At 36.6% G+C, this 18,144-nt stretch overlaps 1 protein-coding gene across 12 annotated transcripts in view; it reads right to left on the reverse strand.

Moving 5' to 3' along the window:
* TJP1 (tight junction protein 1) overlaps positions 1-18,144 on the reverse strand; it is a 107,302-nt gene that overhangs the window by 39,314 nt on the left and 49,844 nt on the right. For all 12 annotated transcript variants that reach the window (XM_048221150.2, XM_048221144.2, XM_026510332.4 and 9 more), the window contains exons 5-8: positions 15,350-15,626; positions 11,838-11,941; positions 11,068-11,236; positions 10,140-10,287 (exon numbers count right to left, since the gene is read on the reverse strand). In XM_048221150.2, the coding sequence (XP_048077107.1) occupies positions 10,140-10,287; positions 11,068-11,236; positions 11,838-11,941; positions 15,350-15,626 (698 nt within the window). The remainder of the gene's footprint in view (positions 1-10,139; positions 10,288-11,067; positions 11,237-11,837; positions 11,942-15,349; positions 15,627-18,144) is intronic.

The raw sequence follows: 18,144 nt of genomic DNA on the forward strand, positions 1-18,144 counted from the left end.
AATGAGCAACACCTGGCAATTCACTGAGGAAGCAATACTATGGCAATAATCTTATAAAACGATGCTCAGCTCCACTAATCAGAAAACCATCAACTGGAAATAAGGAGTTACCAATCTGCAACCATGAGGTTGGTAAACATGGAATTCTGAGAAACAAGTGTAGTCTCAAACATTACTTTTACAAAGTAATCCGGATTATTCATGAAAATTTAAAAATAATACCGATATACTTTTTAATGACTTCAGAAATAAAAAGAGCCAGTATATGAAATCATGGACAAAGATGCTTACACAACAGTGATTGCAAAGACAAAGACCTAGAAACAGAATTTCCATAGTAGTTTCTCATCAAAAGAATAAGCTGGAAGGATGTTCACCCTGTATTGTTAAGTAAAATTAGCTAGCTGGAAAATAACGTGCAGAGTCTGACCTTTTTTAGTTATTAAAAACACACACAGGACAATCTTCTTGGGTTCCCTACCTCCTCGGGAGCTTTGTACTATCTCACTTTGCTATGGCTCAATAAACCTTGCTTTGCTGCCCACCAAAAAATATAAAATAAAATTAAAATAAAAATTAAAAAATACAATAAAATGATTAAAATACAATAAAATAATAAAATAAATAAAATAAAATCACACATAAACTCTATACATGATGCCAAATAAAAATACGTGTAAGTATGGAATAAGGCTTAATTCAAGAGCAGTGAGAAATAGGGTAAGGTGGAGTTGACCTATTTCACTTGTTCTAATAAGCAAATGTTGCTTTTAGAATTGAAGACAAAAACTAATACATTAAAATAAGTTACAATGAAAGAGACCTGTATGTGGAAACATGAGAATAACTCTGAAACAAGATGTGAAGCACAAACTGCAGAGTATCTATGGTGTGACATCAGGAGGTATCTCCATAGCTCTATAATAAACACACATGCCCACATGGAGAAAGACCTAGATGGGTATAACCAAACAGGCAACAGTGTTTCTCCCCTCAGGGAGAAGTAGACAAAACAGAACCCAAGTGGAATTTGAGGTTTATCTACACTATCTCAATTTTTACAACAAAAAATATGTATACATTACTTACCGAGTAAAGACTGAAATGTTTTAAAATATTTTAAAACAATGTTCATTTTAAAATAATGTTTATTATTTTTAAATGGAATTAAGTCTAACTTTAAACAAAGAATTTCGTTCTATTAATGCATATTATTAGCAGTCTCTGATAAAGAAAAAGTTTCTTCCCTGTTACCCTTCTGAAAGGATAAAACGTAGGCATTTTTCATAGTTTCTATTTTCTATTCACTCAACTATTCTAGGGGGGTGTACTCTGTTTTAAGTTATATATATTAATATGAGCTGCATGTAGGTAAAACAGTCTTTTAGGAAGAACTATGAAAGTCAAGGTATTTTCTAAATCAAACCAGAATGAACTATTTTTAAACCATAAAAGGTCAAAATTTTTAGCTACTGCTTATGTAATAAAATCTCATGTACAATTAGTCCAAGAATAAATAAATACAATTAAGCTTTATCCCCAAACTGCTCTAGGCCCTTCAGAGTATAAAGGGCAGAAGAAAATAGAAGATTCCCCTTACATTCTTTGCATTAAAAAATGCAAATGATATATTACGAAATGAACATTTTAAAGAAAGTGAGATTAAAGAATGCATAATTTTAATAATTCTACAGATTATTGCTCTGCAACAAGAAAACTTTAAACTGCTTTAAAAAAAATCCTAAAAACAAATACTTACATTGACTCTCTTTCTTATAATTTAAACTTCTTAAACTTAAAATGACTGACATTAATGATTACTACCATCTTGGTAACTTAGAATCAATTGTAATACTTCAATGTAAACACCCTCCGTCCGTAATGATAACCAACAAGTTGTCATTTGTTGTGCAATAGGGCGCTTGCTCCATCACATACAACTGCCCATACTTCCATCTTTGGTTAATTTTCATACAGTATTGACCATCACCCTTTCCACCCCTCCCACCCCGGTAACAACTGTTATGACTTCAATAACATTTCAGGTGGATGGAACTCATATTAACCTATGAAATTTTTCACTGCTCTTTTTAGTGCATTTCTGTTATCTACCAAAAGATGGAGGCATTAGTCAATAATACATGTAGATCAGCAGCAGTGTTGTTAACAGGATTATCAAGCAAGTCATCCATGTAACTAAACTTTCTAAAATCTGTATTAAATGAAATGAGGTAAAATCAATGAATACATTTTATTTAACCCATTACATCCAAAATATTATTTCATTAGGTAATCAAGATAAATTATTAATGAGGTAATTTATGTCTTTTTGTGTGTGCTCAGTCATCAAAATCCAATGTGTCATTTCACACTTAAAATACATCTCAGTTTGGACTGGCCACATTTCAAACACTCAGCAACCACATGTGGCTGTAGAAACAATGTTGGGAATGATCTACAGTTACAGTACAAGAATAATCAAATTTTCCAAACATTTAAAAAGTTCTATTATGAGCAAATGGGATCATTATGTCTACTGCAAGACAAAAACTGAATTCAGACACACTGAATTAGTCTATAACCAGTGGTGCTTATCAAAAGAAACTGGTGAAGCTGTGACAATGAAAACACATTTTCCTCAAATCTTCCATACATGATTCTACCCAACTGGCTCTGAAACAGATATAAGTTTTACCCCCAAAAATTAAAAAAAATAAATGAAATAAACAAAAAAATTTTTTTTGCTATTAAGAGGAAGGCTGACTTAATACAAAAACCACTTCTGTCCTGAGTCAGACTCATGTTTATCTACATACTCTGGCTCCGAGTAGCTGAGACAGACATTTCAGACATTCTCAAGGACCTCAAGATCCTCTTAAGGGCATTTCTGTTTTTCCCCTGGAGGTTAGGAGACAGGGTTTATTTTCCAGATTTTTCATTTGTACATCAATCTAATGGCAGTGATCCATCTATCTAGAAGCTCTGGGCTGGTTAAAAACTCTATGGAAGACAGTTGTTAAGAGATGGGGTGCAACACAATCTCTGAAGAGTTTTTACAGTTCACATAAATGAATTCATTGTAAACAACCTTCTTTAAGTCTTATCCGGTCAACTGTGTAAACTGGGTAGCAGCATAACATGCACTCGTATCAGATCAGCAAGGAGTAACAAATTGTTTTAAGTGAGAAACTTGAGGTGCGAGTAAAATCACAAGTGTTTGGGCCTATAGGTAGAGAGCAGAGGGCAGGCGGCTTGGTGAGGGCCTCTCCCTCTGGAGACCAACTTCAAATTCCTAATTACATACTAAATGACTTATCCCCAAAAACGGATTTATACTTTCTTTTCAGAAACTCACTTACTGCATAAAGGGAGGCAAGACCTACAGAACCAAGGATGAAAACAAGAACTAGATACTAATTCCTTTAAAGGCTACTGGGCTACCTCAGCCATAATTAACAATAAAGATATGTTTAGAAATTAACTTAACCATATCCCACAGCTTTTCTCCAGTAACAGGGGAGTTCAGCTGGGAGGGCTAGAAGACATGAAAAAAAAAATAAGGGCACACTGAAGTCTGACTATTTAGAATGTTATGACCATTGCTCAATCTTCTAAATTTTATATGGAAAGAAAATGATATTTATACATTGTAGTCCCTCCTTAATAGCAATAAAAAAACTTATGATCTCTTTCTGCATGGCACATACAGAATTCTAGGGATGACAAAGGCAGAGAGATGCAGAGATTCTAAGCTGGTACTTGGGCACAGAAGTAAAGAGTGGTATGCTAAGAAAGCAAAGGAATAATTATACCTATTTTGTGTATTTACAAGCTAATTTCCCACAATTTAAGTTTATTTTTTACCTATTGTAATCTACTTTCTAGAAATAAATACGTGCCTGTATATATGCTTTTGAAAAAATTTGAGTTATCTACACTGCTCATTTTGGAAAATGGCTTCCAGGCGATAACCCAGATACAAACTTTTATGAAGCTTATTATTTTGTACAGAGCTTCTAATCTTACATGTTCATTTATGATGGTGATGATGACTAACCTGGTCCATCTGATTTAGAAGGAAAACAGATCTGTTGTTTGAACTATGATTTTTGTAGAAATGCATAATTTTTAATAATGACAAGGACTAAGGAAGACCTTTTTTTAATTTAAGGATAGCATCATTAAGCCTTCATCAGTGGTATGATTATCAGGTACTTAGATTAATATTTGGAGTAAAACAATCTTTTTAAGATTTATTTATTTTAGAAAGAGAGGGAGAGAACCCCTAGCAGACTCCCCACTGAGTGCGCAGTCCGATACGGGGATCGATCCCACTGCCCAGAGATCATGACCCAAGCCAAAACCAAGAATCGGATGCTCAACAAACTGACCCAGGTAGGTTCCCCTAGAGTGAAACAATCATCTGACTGAGTGGTACGTTTGGTTGATTTTACAACAAGAGACCAATGTTGCAACTCTCTCATTTTTTATGAACATTTTCACAAGGACAACAGAAAACTGTTCTACATTATTTAAATCTGGAAATAAGACTCTTCACACATTTACTATTTTTAACACACATTACCAAGTGGACAGTCCATTTTTAAACACCATACTTTATGTTTTATATTGTACTTGTATAAGAGCTGATGAATTAATTAAAATTCACTTTTACTTTTTAAATTGTGGCTATAAAATATAACATTTAAGCCTGCTTTTCTGCCATTAGATCTATAAACTCCCCTTATGTGTTAAAATTGACCAGCAATCACTGAGCACACACATTCTTACACTTGGGTTTCTAGTTAATGACTACAGAAATGCACCAACTATGGTCTTCCCTCAGCCTGGCTCCTTAGAGAGCATATCAAAAACAGCCTCAGCTTGGAATTTCAACCTGGTAACCAAAATTCCCAAGGATTGAAAACAAGTTGGCTCCCATCTAAGTAACAAAAGTTCAGGATGGGTGAACAGTATTCCACTCATTTTGAAATGTTAGACAAAGACTCTTACCCAAAAAACCCCAAATTCAAATAATAAACAACTTAAAAAAAAAACTTTCATATTTTTCCAACTGAAACAATGTTTTCCAAAACAGAAGAAAAAACTTCTTAGAACTCCAATCACTATCTCCTTTGCTCTTGTGATCTAGCCACACAGGTCATCTTGCTGTTATTCCAACCAGTTGAGAAATGGCACATGCTATTTTTATTTTGTAATAATCTTCATTGAGAGAGCTCTTTCTTACTCATTTCAAAATAAGGTCACTTTAAAGAAGCCTTCTTGATCATGTTATCTAATATTGTCCTCTCTGCCTTCTCTATCATACTATACCCTGATTTTCTTTATAGTATTTACCACTAAAGAAAATTACTTTTTCATATTTCAAACTTACTTATCTGCTTTCTTCACCTGGATGTAAGCCCTAAAATTCTATGACAATATGGATCTTGCCTAGACTGTTCAGGGCATAATTTATAACAATATATTGATAACATATACATGGTATCAATAAATATTTAGTCTAGTAAGAATTAGCAGGATAATGTCAATAGTAAAAAAAATATATCTTGGAACATTCGCTGTAAAATGTTCACGGTGCTGCATCAACACACAACCAACTGCCTTAGTCCAACTGGAAGACATAGGAGCCAATTGAAAGAAGTCATTAATCCATTAATTATTTTCACTGAGACACTTCAAGAATCGTTATCTTTCTTCATAGCCCTCTTTTTCCACAGATGAAGGAGAAACCAAAACCAAACAAACCAACATGCCCTCAACATGCCTTCATAGTCTGAGAAAGAAAATGTAGCAGTACCTACACTAAGTTAATTACCAACATTATCACATGTAAATCTTGTTCTGAATAAAGCATCTATCTATTAAAATAGGAGGTAATAAAACCTTTTTTACTTAAGACAAAGAACTAAAACCAAAGATCAGAAAACAAAATCTGAAATTCACCAGTCAAAAGATGGGCAGTTCTCCACATGTTAACATAGTAAAAGAAATGTCCAACTGGGGGCGCCTGGGGGGCTCAGTTGTTAAGTGTCTGCCTTTGGCTCAGGACGTGATCCCAGGGTCCTAGGATGGAGCCCCGCATCAGGCTCCCTATTCTGCTGGGAGCCTGCATCTTCCTTTCCCATTCCCCCTGCTTGTGTTCCCTCTCTCGCTGGCTGTCTCTCCCTGTGTCAAATAAATAAAATCTTAAAAAAAAAAAAAAGAAAAGAAAAGAAAAGAAATGTCCAACTGATACATGTAAATGTCTCAATTTTTAGCCTACTGGCAAAGTTCCAGAGAGAACCAAGCAATACCTGACAGAAACTATATATACTAGAATTAAAAAATATTTATAATAGCTCTCTAATATCTAAGAAAACAATTATGGAAGGTAACCAAAAACGTAAAGTGTCTAAGTAAAAATAATGATCTTTAATATAAAAGCCAAGACTCCTCTAAGGTATTTAAGCAGATACATTATATACCCTATATGCATAGGTATTAGGATTTACCTGGCACTCCTGGAGAACAAGATTATGAGCTTAAATTCAACCTTGTATAGTAAAAGGCTGATAGTAAAAGGTGGACTGTACAGGTAAATGGTTTTCAATCCAAATATATCAGCTTAACCAGGTTCAACACTTGGATTTAGTCTAGAAATTTCTCATTTGTAAAATTCAATTTTACTATCATGCATTTACTATACCATAAACTGTATCAATCCTGATACCACGAAATTCAGAATTTAGTGGAAGCCTTTTCTCTCAGGAGAAATAAACAATGAATAAAGAGAATATTGTAAATTTTATAAAGTTTCAAATTTCTTAAAACACTGCTTTCAAGTACTTCAAAAGCAAAAATTTTTATTAAACAGATATGCTAAATATAAATTAAATCTTTTCTATTTGTTAAAATACATTCCCTAAAAACTTCAGACAACAACTCAGGCTTTAAATAAACTGTCAGTTTATGGAATGACTGAGTGTAAGTAATACAAAACATAATCTTTACAACCCAAATTCAACATTATCTTAGTCTGAGCTTTTACTGCAATATAATTTTTTCAGTCTGCACCTGCTCATGATAATCAGTAGCATCACAGGACAGAACAAAAAAGGTAAACATATGTTGTCACTCAAGGGTGAAAAGTCCTAAAACGGATCTGTTAAATTAAATGTTACACAGTAGGGAGAGTAAACTATAACCAAGCAGAGGCTTGGAACATAGCCTGCAAATCAAATACTCTCTAGACGTGCAGGGATCACAGTGAGATCAGTGAGGGAATCTTCTCAGTGCAAGCTACTTGGTAATCACCATGCAGCCACTACTGCCACCAGCTGTGGGCTCTCTCAGTATCCCCAGCTTGTAGAGTGCAAGTCTTGACCTAGACTGGGCTCTGAAACATCACTGAATAAAATACAAAACAAACCTGGCAACAGCATCAAGGTATAAGGTATAAGAAAGGTATAAGGAAATCACTGTAATAATTCTCTCTATACATATATTGTTTTTTAGCTTTAAAACATGACTATTTTAACATTCTAGACCAGGGACTGGCTAACTTTTTCCTTATATGGCTCTCTGAGTCATACAGTCTGTTGCAACTTCTCAGTTATGCCATTACAGGATGGGTTCCAATAAAACTTTATTTGCAAAAATCAGGCAGCAGGCTGTATTTGGCCCATAGTTTGTAGTCTGCCAACTCCTGTTCCAGACAATAGTGAGGATACATTGCTCACCTAGTTATAATGAATTAACAAACTAATGTGTTTTTCTCAAGAGGTCTGTCCATGTTATGTTTGCTCTCTCAGGAAAGAACATCACGTAGAAGGATGTAAGTAGGTCACAACAATGACGGAATGCTGTGTAGGACCCATGGTGTTTTTTAATATCAGGATTTTACTCTTAGCATCTAAATTATTTCTCAACACAGGATAATCCTCTACAACTCCACAGTTATTTGAATTTTAACATGAACTTTAGGGGAAGAAATAAAACCTTTAAGCAACTGGTACTATTGTATATCTTGCCCGTGGGCAGGTCATGGAGTTCTCAGGAATTAAATTCTCAGCACAAAAATCTGGAAATAATCTGAAGACTTTGGGTCTTCTGTAGTTGGAAGTACTATCTTTTCTTTAGTATATGCTACATGTTCTAACCATGTTCCTAAATCTGGTAGTGCACAGAAGACAATGATACCAGGAACTTAAAAAAACAAAAAAACCCACTATTCCCTGCCTCCATCTGAGAACAGGGCCCAGGATTCTGTATTTTTAAAAGATCTCATATAACTGGCGTTACCCATGAAAATACCTGAGGTTCCAAATTAAAACCCCCCAACTGTAATATAAAAAATATTAAAAAAAAAAACACCTCAACTTTTAAGTTACAGATGCCAAATGTCAATGAAATCTAAATGAAAAAAAGGAGACATCAAAAAAACTTTCTAAAATTTCAAACTTGCTCACCATAAAAACTAATGGCCAAAATTTGGATTTTTTTTTAAGGGAAATAATGTCCAAATTGTTTGATACCAGCATGGTATCTAGGTGAGAGAAATGTGTTAAAATTACAGCTGCTCCCATGAATCATCCAAGGGTGTCAGTTATATCACTATGTATGTGTTGTGGCAGTAATCCTTTCCAGGTAACATCTATGCTGTGTGAGGAAGATTGTTAGAACTAATATATTAACTTGCAGCAGTTAAAAATAATAATCAGGGGCGCCTGGGTGGCACAGCAGTTAAGCGTCTGCCTTCGGCTCAGGGCGTGATCCCGGCGTTATGGGATCGAGCCCCACATCAGGCTCCTCTGCTGTGAACCTGCTTCTTCCTCTCCCACTCCCCCTGCTCGTGTTCCCTCTCTCGCTGGCTGTCTCTATCTCTGTCAAATAAATAAATAAAATCTTAAAAAATAATAATAATAATAATCAGTTATAAGATAAACCAGGATGGCTTATGACATACTATTAATATTCCTCTTCAAAAAATCATTTCAACCTTAAAATAGAAATCAGAGTTAATATAATTTATAAATCTAAAATTTAAAATTTAGAAAGAATCAGCTTCACAAATTTCTAAAACCAGCAGTGCACAGCCGTATCACTATGACTTTTGGCCATCTTTTAAAAAGCTTTCTTTTGGCCAGATACTCCTCCTTTCTCTGTATACTTCCTTCTTTCTTGCCTCCTCACCTTCCTTAAGAAATGTACTCCCCAAGGTCCAGTTCTTGACCTCTCCACATTGTTTTTCTTAGCAAATTTAGTGACTTCTATGGCTTGAGCTAACACCTCCATGCAAATAAGTCCCAAATTACCATCTCTAATCCTAAACTGTTCCACTCAAGTTTTGAAGTGCCTCCTGAAGAGCTCCATATGGATTATTATTAAAAACCACAGATCAACTGGGTGGCCTACAGAGCCCTGGGAATGTCCACAAATTTAATGTAAAATGCTACATGTATGTGTGTATGTGCCCTTTTCTAGAGATAAGGGCCATAATTTTCAGTTTCTCAAATGTATATGCAACCTCAAAGACCATATAAACTCAAGTAAGTCATATACTATTAGCATACCAGACTCTTTGGCATAAATACTAGAGAGTATATTTTTAAAGGGAAAACAAAGTCCAGTTTAAACTGTCTAGGAAAGGACTGCTAGCATATAGTTAACTTTTCCAAGCAACAGATTCTATAAGCTGGCTAGTACCTTTTTATGCAGTGGATCAACAAGCTGCAGCTTAAGACCAATTGTTTTCATAAAAAGTTTCATTGGAACACCACCCTGTCTGTTCATTTACATACTGTCTACAGTTACACTTCTCTGGTACAAAGACAGAGTAGTGACAAGAAGCTGTGTAGCTTGCATACCTAAAATATTTACTTTTTTGCTCTTTAAGAAGTTTCACCGACCTCTGGTTTTCTAGATAATCTCTAAATTGATTAAGAAAACCACACACACAAACATGCACACACACACAAACACACACACACACACACACCCATGTGCGCACACACATACACAAACCCTACCTAAACTTGGTAATCAAAAGAAAATCTGTCTTCTAGTTTTATTTGTAAGCAATACCAGAAATATGTATCAAGCACATATAACTATATTAACAATAGAGTGTGATTTACCTCCCACTGCTGGGCTGCTGTGGAGAGTGTCTGGAATGATCAGAAGGCTCTGACCGCTGGTCAGGTGATCGTGACCGGCTGTGGCGGGGAGGTCTGTCATGTGATCGACCAGAATGATCTGAGGCCAGTGACTGAATTTCTGAAATGTCTGTTAGGTAAAAGGGTGCGATTTATTTTCCCATGAAATGATCACAGTAAAATATAAGTTACTCCAATGATAATGGATATAAGCTACTAAATATAATTTCATATAAGATTGTTGTTTTAAGCATTAGCTTCATCAACCACTGATAAAAATGGTGAGCTGCCTACAGAAAAAAAAAAGTGACAACATCGATGGACCTTGAAGGCATATGCTTAAGTGAAATAAGCCAGAGAAAGACTAAAACAAAACAAAACAACCAACCACAAAAAAACCACAAACCCACACAACGACCAAACTCATAGAAAATAGATCAGATTTGTGGTTACCAGGGATGGGAAGGAGAGGGGGGAAGGGGAATTAGAGCAAGGTGCAAACTTCCAGTTACAAAATAAATGAGCCCCAGGGATATAATGTACAACATGATGACTATAGCTAACAGTGCTGTATGGTACATAAAGTTGTTAAAGAGACTAGATCCTAAGAGTCCTCACCACAAGGAGAACTTTTTTTCTTTTTATTTTATCTGTAGGAGAAGATAACGGACATTAACCAAATATACTATGGTAACTGTTTCACAATATATGTAGATCAAACCATCATGTTATTCGCTTTAAACTTCCACACTGATGTTGAAGTAAACCCTCTACTCCAATATATATATTTGTAATTCTTAGACTTTGAAGGTGTCTGGCTTGTAGAAAATTATTTCACTCAAACATATCAAATCTTCCTACTACTTTAACAGGTCACTTAAAGGGACTCTCCAAACAGAACTGTACTTACCATCTCTCTCAGAGGCATTAGCAGAGTGGATACTGTCAGAAAGATCAGGGACGTTCAATAGGGTAGCCCGTTCATCCCTCTGAACTACCATTTTTAACTTGCCTTTAGACCTTTCTATCAATGTTTTTGCATCTGTCAGTGACATATTTTCTGTCACGGTACCATTTATCTGCAACGGAAAAGGAACTAGGTTGAAAATAAATGACAAAAATACAAATGTTAACGTAATGTTATGAAACAGGAATATTTAAGTTATCCTTGGCTTGCTGTAAGAACCAAAATATTCCCTTTATACTTTTCTGTATTACCAAAAGTACTCCTCTTCCCTGAAATAATAAAATTTTAACATACTGTTGCTTTGTCAGAAAACCCAAAGTAGTATCACCGAGCCTATCCCCAAAAGCCTGTCACTTTCTATTACTTATCAGCAAACTAACAAACATTTCAATAATATTTAGAGCAGTTACCAAAACCACTTATTGTATAAGACTAGACATCTCTGCCTACAAAGTAGCTCCAATCAGTAAATGATATTCATTTGTAGTGATTAATTCGTTCTGGATGACTCCATGCCTAAAGAAAAACCAGTGCTGACACGTAATAATGGACAAACTATTTTTGTCCATTAAAAGTGGCAAACCATCCAGTGCCCAAACATTGATTTTAATTTCTTCGGCAAAACTGCTTTGAACATGAGAAGAAACTATACGGTTACACCAGAATTTGTTTTCTATTTCACAGTTCATTAAAATGTAAGAACAGGACTATACCTTTAGTACAACATCGCCTTCTTGAATATTGCCATCTCTTGCTGCCAAACTATCTTGTGAAATTTCCTTTACAAATATATGGCTGGCCAATCGAAGACCATATTCTGAAAGAATATATTTAAATGTCTTTAGTGTAAAATGCTAAGGGACTTAAATAGAGTTTAAAAGTATAATAGTAATCACCACGTTGAGTTTTTAAGTACAAGAAATAACAAGAAATTACTGGTTACCCTGCAAAGATGACATTTTCCCTAATCATCAAAAGTGTGCATGTCAATGTGAAAGCAAAGGAAGTATATGATTCGAGCAGAAGACAGAGACCTTATTCCCATTTTACTCAGAGAAAAAAGTCCTGAAGAGCAGACCATTTTCTTTCTATGTTATAATAATAAACTCAGAAGGTTTAATGAATACAATTCTAAAAAGTGAACTGCTTGAGGTTGGAAAAACTCTAGAAAGGTTGACAATTTTACTGATGACTTGTGTTACCAAGCATACAGTGTTTTTGTTTTCCCCAATTTCCTAGAGCAAAAGTCTTTCCAGTTCTACACACCTCTAACACTGAAGAGACATATGCAGAGCATCAGGACATACACTCTGTATTAGTGCAAACAAAGGCTTCAACTAGCTGTGCAGATACAGGCGGGCGTTATAAATGCCAGTCCTTTCCTTTTAACACTAACCAAATATCCAAAAGGGAGGCAACATTAATTCTATCTGTGGGTGAGGAAATGGTCAGAGTTGGGCAAGGTTACCAGGAGTGTCCAGAAAACTGTCCAGGTACCTGCAAAACTGCAGAATTTTGTTTGTCTGTTTGTGAATTAGAACAATGATGACAACATAATGTCAACAGGAAAAGCACTGCTCCTGGTTCTCTCAGGAGAAAGGAAAGGACTGTGTCTTTCTGCATTAAAGAAAAGGGGGGGGGGGACCCAAAAAATTCATCTTGGGGTTTCTGTTTTTAAAATGGGATGGGCAGCAGGTCAGCTAACTCAAGCTTGTAAAAGTTACATCAGAGTTACAGCTTAACTTAAGGCAAATATACAGAGTGCTCACAAGCAGGAAAATCAGGGTAAAAAAATAAAATGACTTTTGAGCAGATCTAGGCAGTTGTGTGCTTAATAAATGGTTGTCATATCACAAAAGAATACAGTATTGATGACAAGCCTGTCCTTATTTAAGATTAAAAAGTACAGGGGTACCTGGGTGGCTCAGTCAGTTAACTGTCTGCTTTCAGCTCAGGTCATGATCCCAGGGCCTGGGATGGAGCCCCGTGTTGGGCTCTCTGCTCAGTGGAGAGCCTGCTTCTCCCTCTCCCTCTGCCCCTACCCACCCCCTTTTGCTCTCTCTCACTCTCAAATAAATGAAAAAATCTTTAAAAAAAAAAAAAGATTAAAAAGTTATCAACGACCAATACAGGGATGACTTCAAGATAATCCTCATATATTCATTTACTCCAAGTGTTTACTTGGGTCAACATAACTATGTGCCAGGCACTATGGATAAAAAGCAGCAAATGAGAGCTAGTCCCTGCACTCTGGCAACTTCCACACACAGCAGGGCTAAATATAAGTGTGAGAGGAGTTCAGATAAAGGCAATACAGGGTTTCCTCTCCAGTATGGAGTCAGAGAAGGCTCCCTGAAGGAACAAATACTCAAGTGGAAATACTACTATTCCAGAAGGATGAGGGTATGTGTGTGTATGTGGGGTGGGGGTGGGGGGGTGGTAGAGACAGAATGGTTAAAAACAAATGCATCTCTGTGAGGGTGTCTGCAGAACTGACTGGAAGGGATTCAGAGACTAGTTTTTGAGACTCATTAAGTTCACTTAAGGGATGATGGCTGCTCACCAGAACCCCCCCCCCCAAAAACTATTAGAGGATGTGAGGTAACTAAGATATCATGTAAATGATGCTGTGATAAACTTCACTATAATCATTTTATAATGTATACATATATCAAACCATCATGTTTACATCTTAAATGCATAAAATTTTAAATATTTATATACGTCAATTACATCTCAATACAGCTGGAAGAAAAATGATTATGGTAGCTTGGATAAGGGTGTTGGTGGTGGAGAAAGGCAGAAGTGGGATGGTATTTAGGAAGTTAGCATTTTTATTAACTGGGTATAGGAAAGTGAGGAAAAGAGAGATGTTAAGGGTAACTACCATGTTATCCATAACTGGCATGAGAAACCAGGTAGATGAGAATATATTGAACGAGTAACTTCATAAGAAACCAAAAATTTTAAGAGGAAGATGTGAGTTTCATTCAAGATGTGTTGAGTCTGAGGGAGCTACATGAAACAGCCAAGTGAGTACGCCTAATGTTGTCAGCTGGCTTGCAAAAGTACACAGACACGACCTGGAGAAGTAAGTTTTGCTATCAGCAGCAGATAACTGAGGCAATAGTAGATGAGACTGCCTAAAGAGGCTATGTTGAAGAAAAAGAGAGATTCTGGAACAAAAATCTACCTAAGATTAGAGGGTAGGATGAGGAGAATGAAGTTGCAAAGAATACAGAAAGGGGATGGGAGACCCAGAAGGACACAATATTAACATTCTTTTGAAGCCGAGAGAAGACATTATTTCAAAACACAGAAGTCGTGCTCGCTTCAGTATTACATATACAAAATACAGGAAGTGGTTAATGCTATGCAAAATGGTACTTCAGACAAGTAAAATAAAAACCGAAAATTTCTACTGAATTAGTGTGAACAGTCTGGGGAGCAAGGTGAAACAGATATTAGGCCAGAGAGGGTTGAAAAATGAGTGGTAAAACGAAGTAGAAACAGCAGGGGTAGACAGTTTGAGAAATCCACTACGGAGCAGGGTGGGGAGCAAGAACTAGAAAAAGATCTGTCAGGTGCTGGTAGAGCACATCAAACTGAGCCTGCATGATATTCTTAGCACAACACCTTTTTACCAAAATGATCAGTCACAGATGCTTTCCTGCATTTGAGAGACATGTCCACAGCAGGAGGATGCCACAATCAGATTCATTCTTATCAAATCTGATTGAGGGGAGGCAGCAGGCTTCAGTTTCAAAAATTGTAAAGATGTCCTTCCTGCATTAAAGAGAGATGCCCTATCAGGGGGCTCCTTTCCCTTAATCTCTTCATTTAAAAAGTATTCCCCCGCCCACCCCGCCTAAGCCCAAGATTTCTTCCCATGGTTATGCTACTACTGACCCTAACAGCTAGGTAAAACACTGAATTTGAGCTTGGTGATGGTATGACATTTGTTAGCATAATTTGTATTTGGCTATCCTAATCACAATAAGAAACCCCAAATCCAACTACTAGACAATTTACTTGAAGGACTATCTGCTAGAGAAGAGATGATCCCTGAAGCCTGTTAAAAGGGACATGACTTATGGCAATAGGACATAACAAAGAAGATAACAAAAGACAACAAAAGCAAGGATAGGAAGGAATGGCAATTTTCTTACCACAATTAGTGTTAACATTTTCATGTGAAAATGATAAAAGAGTTGGTAGAGAATACCTTCATTTTTCCGGGATTTCACCAATGTGACTTTGGTGGGTTTGGCAGGTTGACTGGAGGCCACAGATCGCCTATCAGACCGTGGGGACAAACTCCTCTCTCTGCTTGCACTTCTATCCCTTGCCCAACTCTTCTCACTCCTTCTACTGACCAGACCGCCACGGCTGCTTCTTGGGTCATGGACTTCCTCATCGTAACTATCTTCTTCATTCTCAGATACCGGTTCAGGATCAGGACGACTAACTGGTATCTGAACTTTCTTCTTCCTCCGAATGGTCTACAAATAAAGATTACAAGAAAGCTGACTGATTTCCATATATATACTATCATTTCTAAGGAAGGAAAATTACAGTTTTCTGGTCCCATATCAATTAAACTAATTATGAATGAGAGAGACACAATACACAAAAAATTATAACAAATTACTAGGAAATACATTTCCATAATGTGTTTTCTGCTCTCTTGACAAACAGATCTGGTTAAGAACCAAATTTGGAATAGTGAGGGGCGCCTGGATGGCTCAGTCATTAAGCGTCTGCCTTCAGCTCAGGTCGTGATCCCAGTATTCTGGGATGGAGCCCCACATCGGGCTCCCTGCTCAGCGGGAAGCCTACTTCTCCCTCTCCCACTTCACCTGCTTGTGTTCCCTCTGTTGCTGCCTCTCTCTCTGTCAAATAAATACATAAAATCTTTAAAAAAAAATTTTGGAATAGTGATCCAAATGAAGTCCTTAGTTACTTAATTCAGAAAGATTTTCTAGGTGTAATATCACAAGCTTAAAGAAAAACTAATAATTGTTGGTGGCTGGAATAAAGGATGGGGCACTGTACTCTAATACCATCAAATATACTGTAGCTGCTACCAAGCAAACTTGCAAGCCCAACTTGACTCCTTGAAATTTTCAGAATCCATCAGTATCAAGGCCCACAACTATCCTACTGAAACTCTTAACAGGGAAATTTACTGTACTTCCACACTAACAATCAACTTAGTAACACTGGAGCTAATAACTCTATTATACTTCACCAATACAAACTGCTGTCAGTTTCTGTATCTCTCCAATTTATAATTTCTCATCTTGGTATAAATCCCCTTTTCTGGCTTTCTTTCCTCAATGACTCTGACAAGTGGCTCAATTTTCCCTGTTCATTTATTTCCTTCACTTTCTGTAGGTTCAAGGTCTACAAGCATTACCTTCTGACTGAGTGGCCTCTTGATCCCTGGACTGCGTGCACCTCACCTTCTCACCCTGATACACCCTGGATCTCATCAGAGATCTGTAGGATCTTCTTGGGTTAACACTCCTTGTCTTCTACTTTTGATGCCTTGATCTACTGAAACTTTTCTATTCCCATCTTCTTTCTGATTCCTTTCTCTCCTGTTTTCCCAGTCCGTTAATTCTTTCCTGGTTTCACCTGCCTTGCTCTCAAGTTTTCCTGAAATGTCATGCTGTGATATTTAAATGACTTTCTCCTGACCTCTCAATCACCTGCCATGAAAAACTCCAGTCCTGTATTATCTTTACTTTCAGATGGCTGCATTTCCACACTTTGCTGAACAGGTCCTCCATAAATTCATTTTACTTGACAGAATTCTTTTGCTGGTTCAGTAATCCTTTCCTCTACCCCTTGCCTCTCTATGGAATTTACTAACACAGGTATTCCAAAACCATTCTCCAAGATCCCAATCAGTTAACCTGACTCAAAGAGATCAGTGCCACTTTACAGTATAGAGGTATACTCCTACGATTTTTCAGTATCTCATTTATTTAGTCTTCCTTCGGGGCTCAAAGACCAAGTTGATCCTCTTCCTGTAAGAATGAAATCCTCCCATATGAGCTCTTATCCTTATCCCTACCCACCTCTAAGACCTTCGACAATAACAACCCCTGAAGTTACCTACAACTTTCATCTCTCCCTCAAATTTGTCCTCTGCCTACTACTAATCTGCTAATTAATCTTCTATTCCTCTGTCTTGCTACATATTTCCAAGTTATCCTATCTCCTCCCTTTGTGGCTAATTTTCTTCAAAGGGCTGCTCTACACTTAATACTGCTTGCTGCTCCTTTCTACTACCAAGGGTGACCAGAGAAGGCCCTTCTGAGGAAACAACACTGAAGCTGAAGAAGCAAGATGCCAACACATAAAAAGAACAGACAGCTCAGCTCCCTGTTAGGAACTGAGAGAAGGATGCCTGTCATTCCACCCTCTGTGCCCCAAGCTCAGGCCCTTATCAAGTACCATTTACTATAAAGCATTCTTAACTGACTCTTTGCATTTTAGTCTCACCTCTATCTCAATCTCCAAAAACTAATTTAGAAGTAATACTTTTGCAGTATTACTTTATATCTTCAATTCCCCCCTAGTAATATACAAATAAAAACAAAGTAACCAGATGAGGACTAGGAGCTTTCCGTGTATTCCTCCAAAAGAGTGCCTGCCACCTCTTTGGAAATTTAATGTACCTCAATCCCCAATGTGCATTATGGTTACTAATGTGTATACCCATCTATCCTATTAAGATTCAAGTTCCTCGGAGAAGGTCCTTGCCATGCATTTAACTATACCTATAATGAAATATTTGCAACCAGCTAAGTGCTTAACTTATTGAAAAATATCCAATCTGTTCCAATTCTCTATGTATATTATAGTTAATGGTTATAAACTTACAAGAAGATATTTAGCAGGTTTGACAATTATGCTTGATTTTAACACTGAAAATTTTGAAAGAAATTTGGGGGGAAATGCTTACTTCAAAACAGTTTAGTTGAATTAAAGATTCAAATGTAAAATAAA

The sequence above is a fragment of the Ursus arctos genome, unplaced genomic scaffold (genome assembly GCF_023065955.2).
Source record: "Ursus arctos isolate Adak ecotype North America unplaced genomic scaffold, UrsArc2.0 scaffold_28, whole genome shotgun sequence".
NCBI lineage: Eukaryota > Metazoa > Chordata > Mammalia > Carnivora > Ursidae > Ursus > Ursus arctos.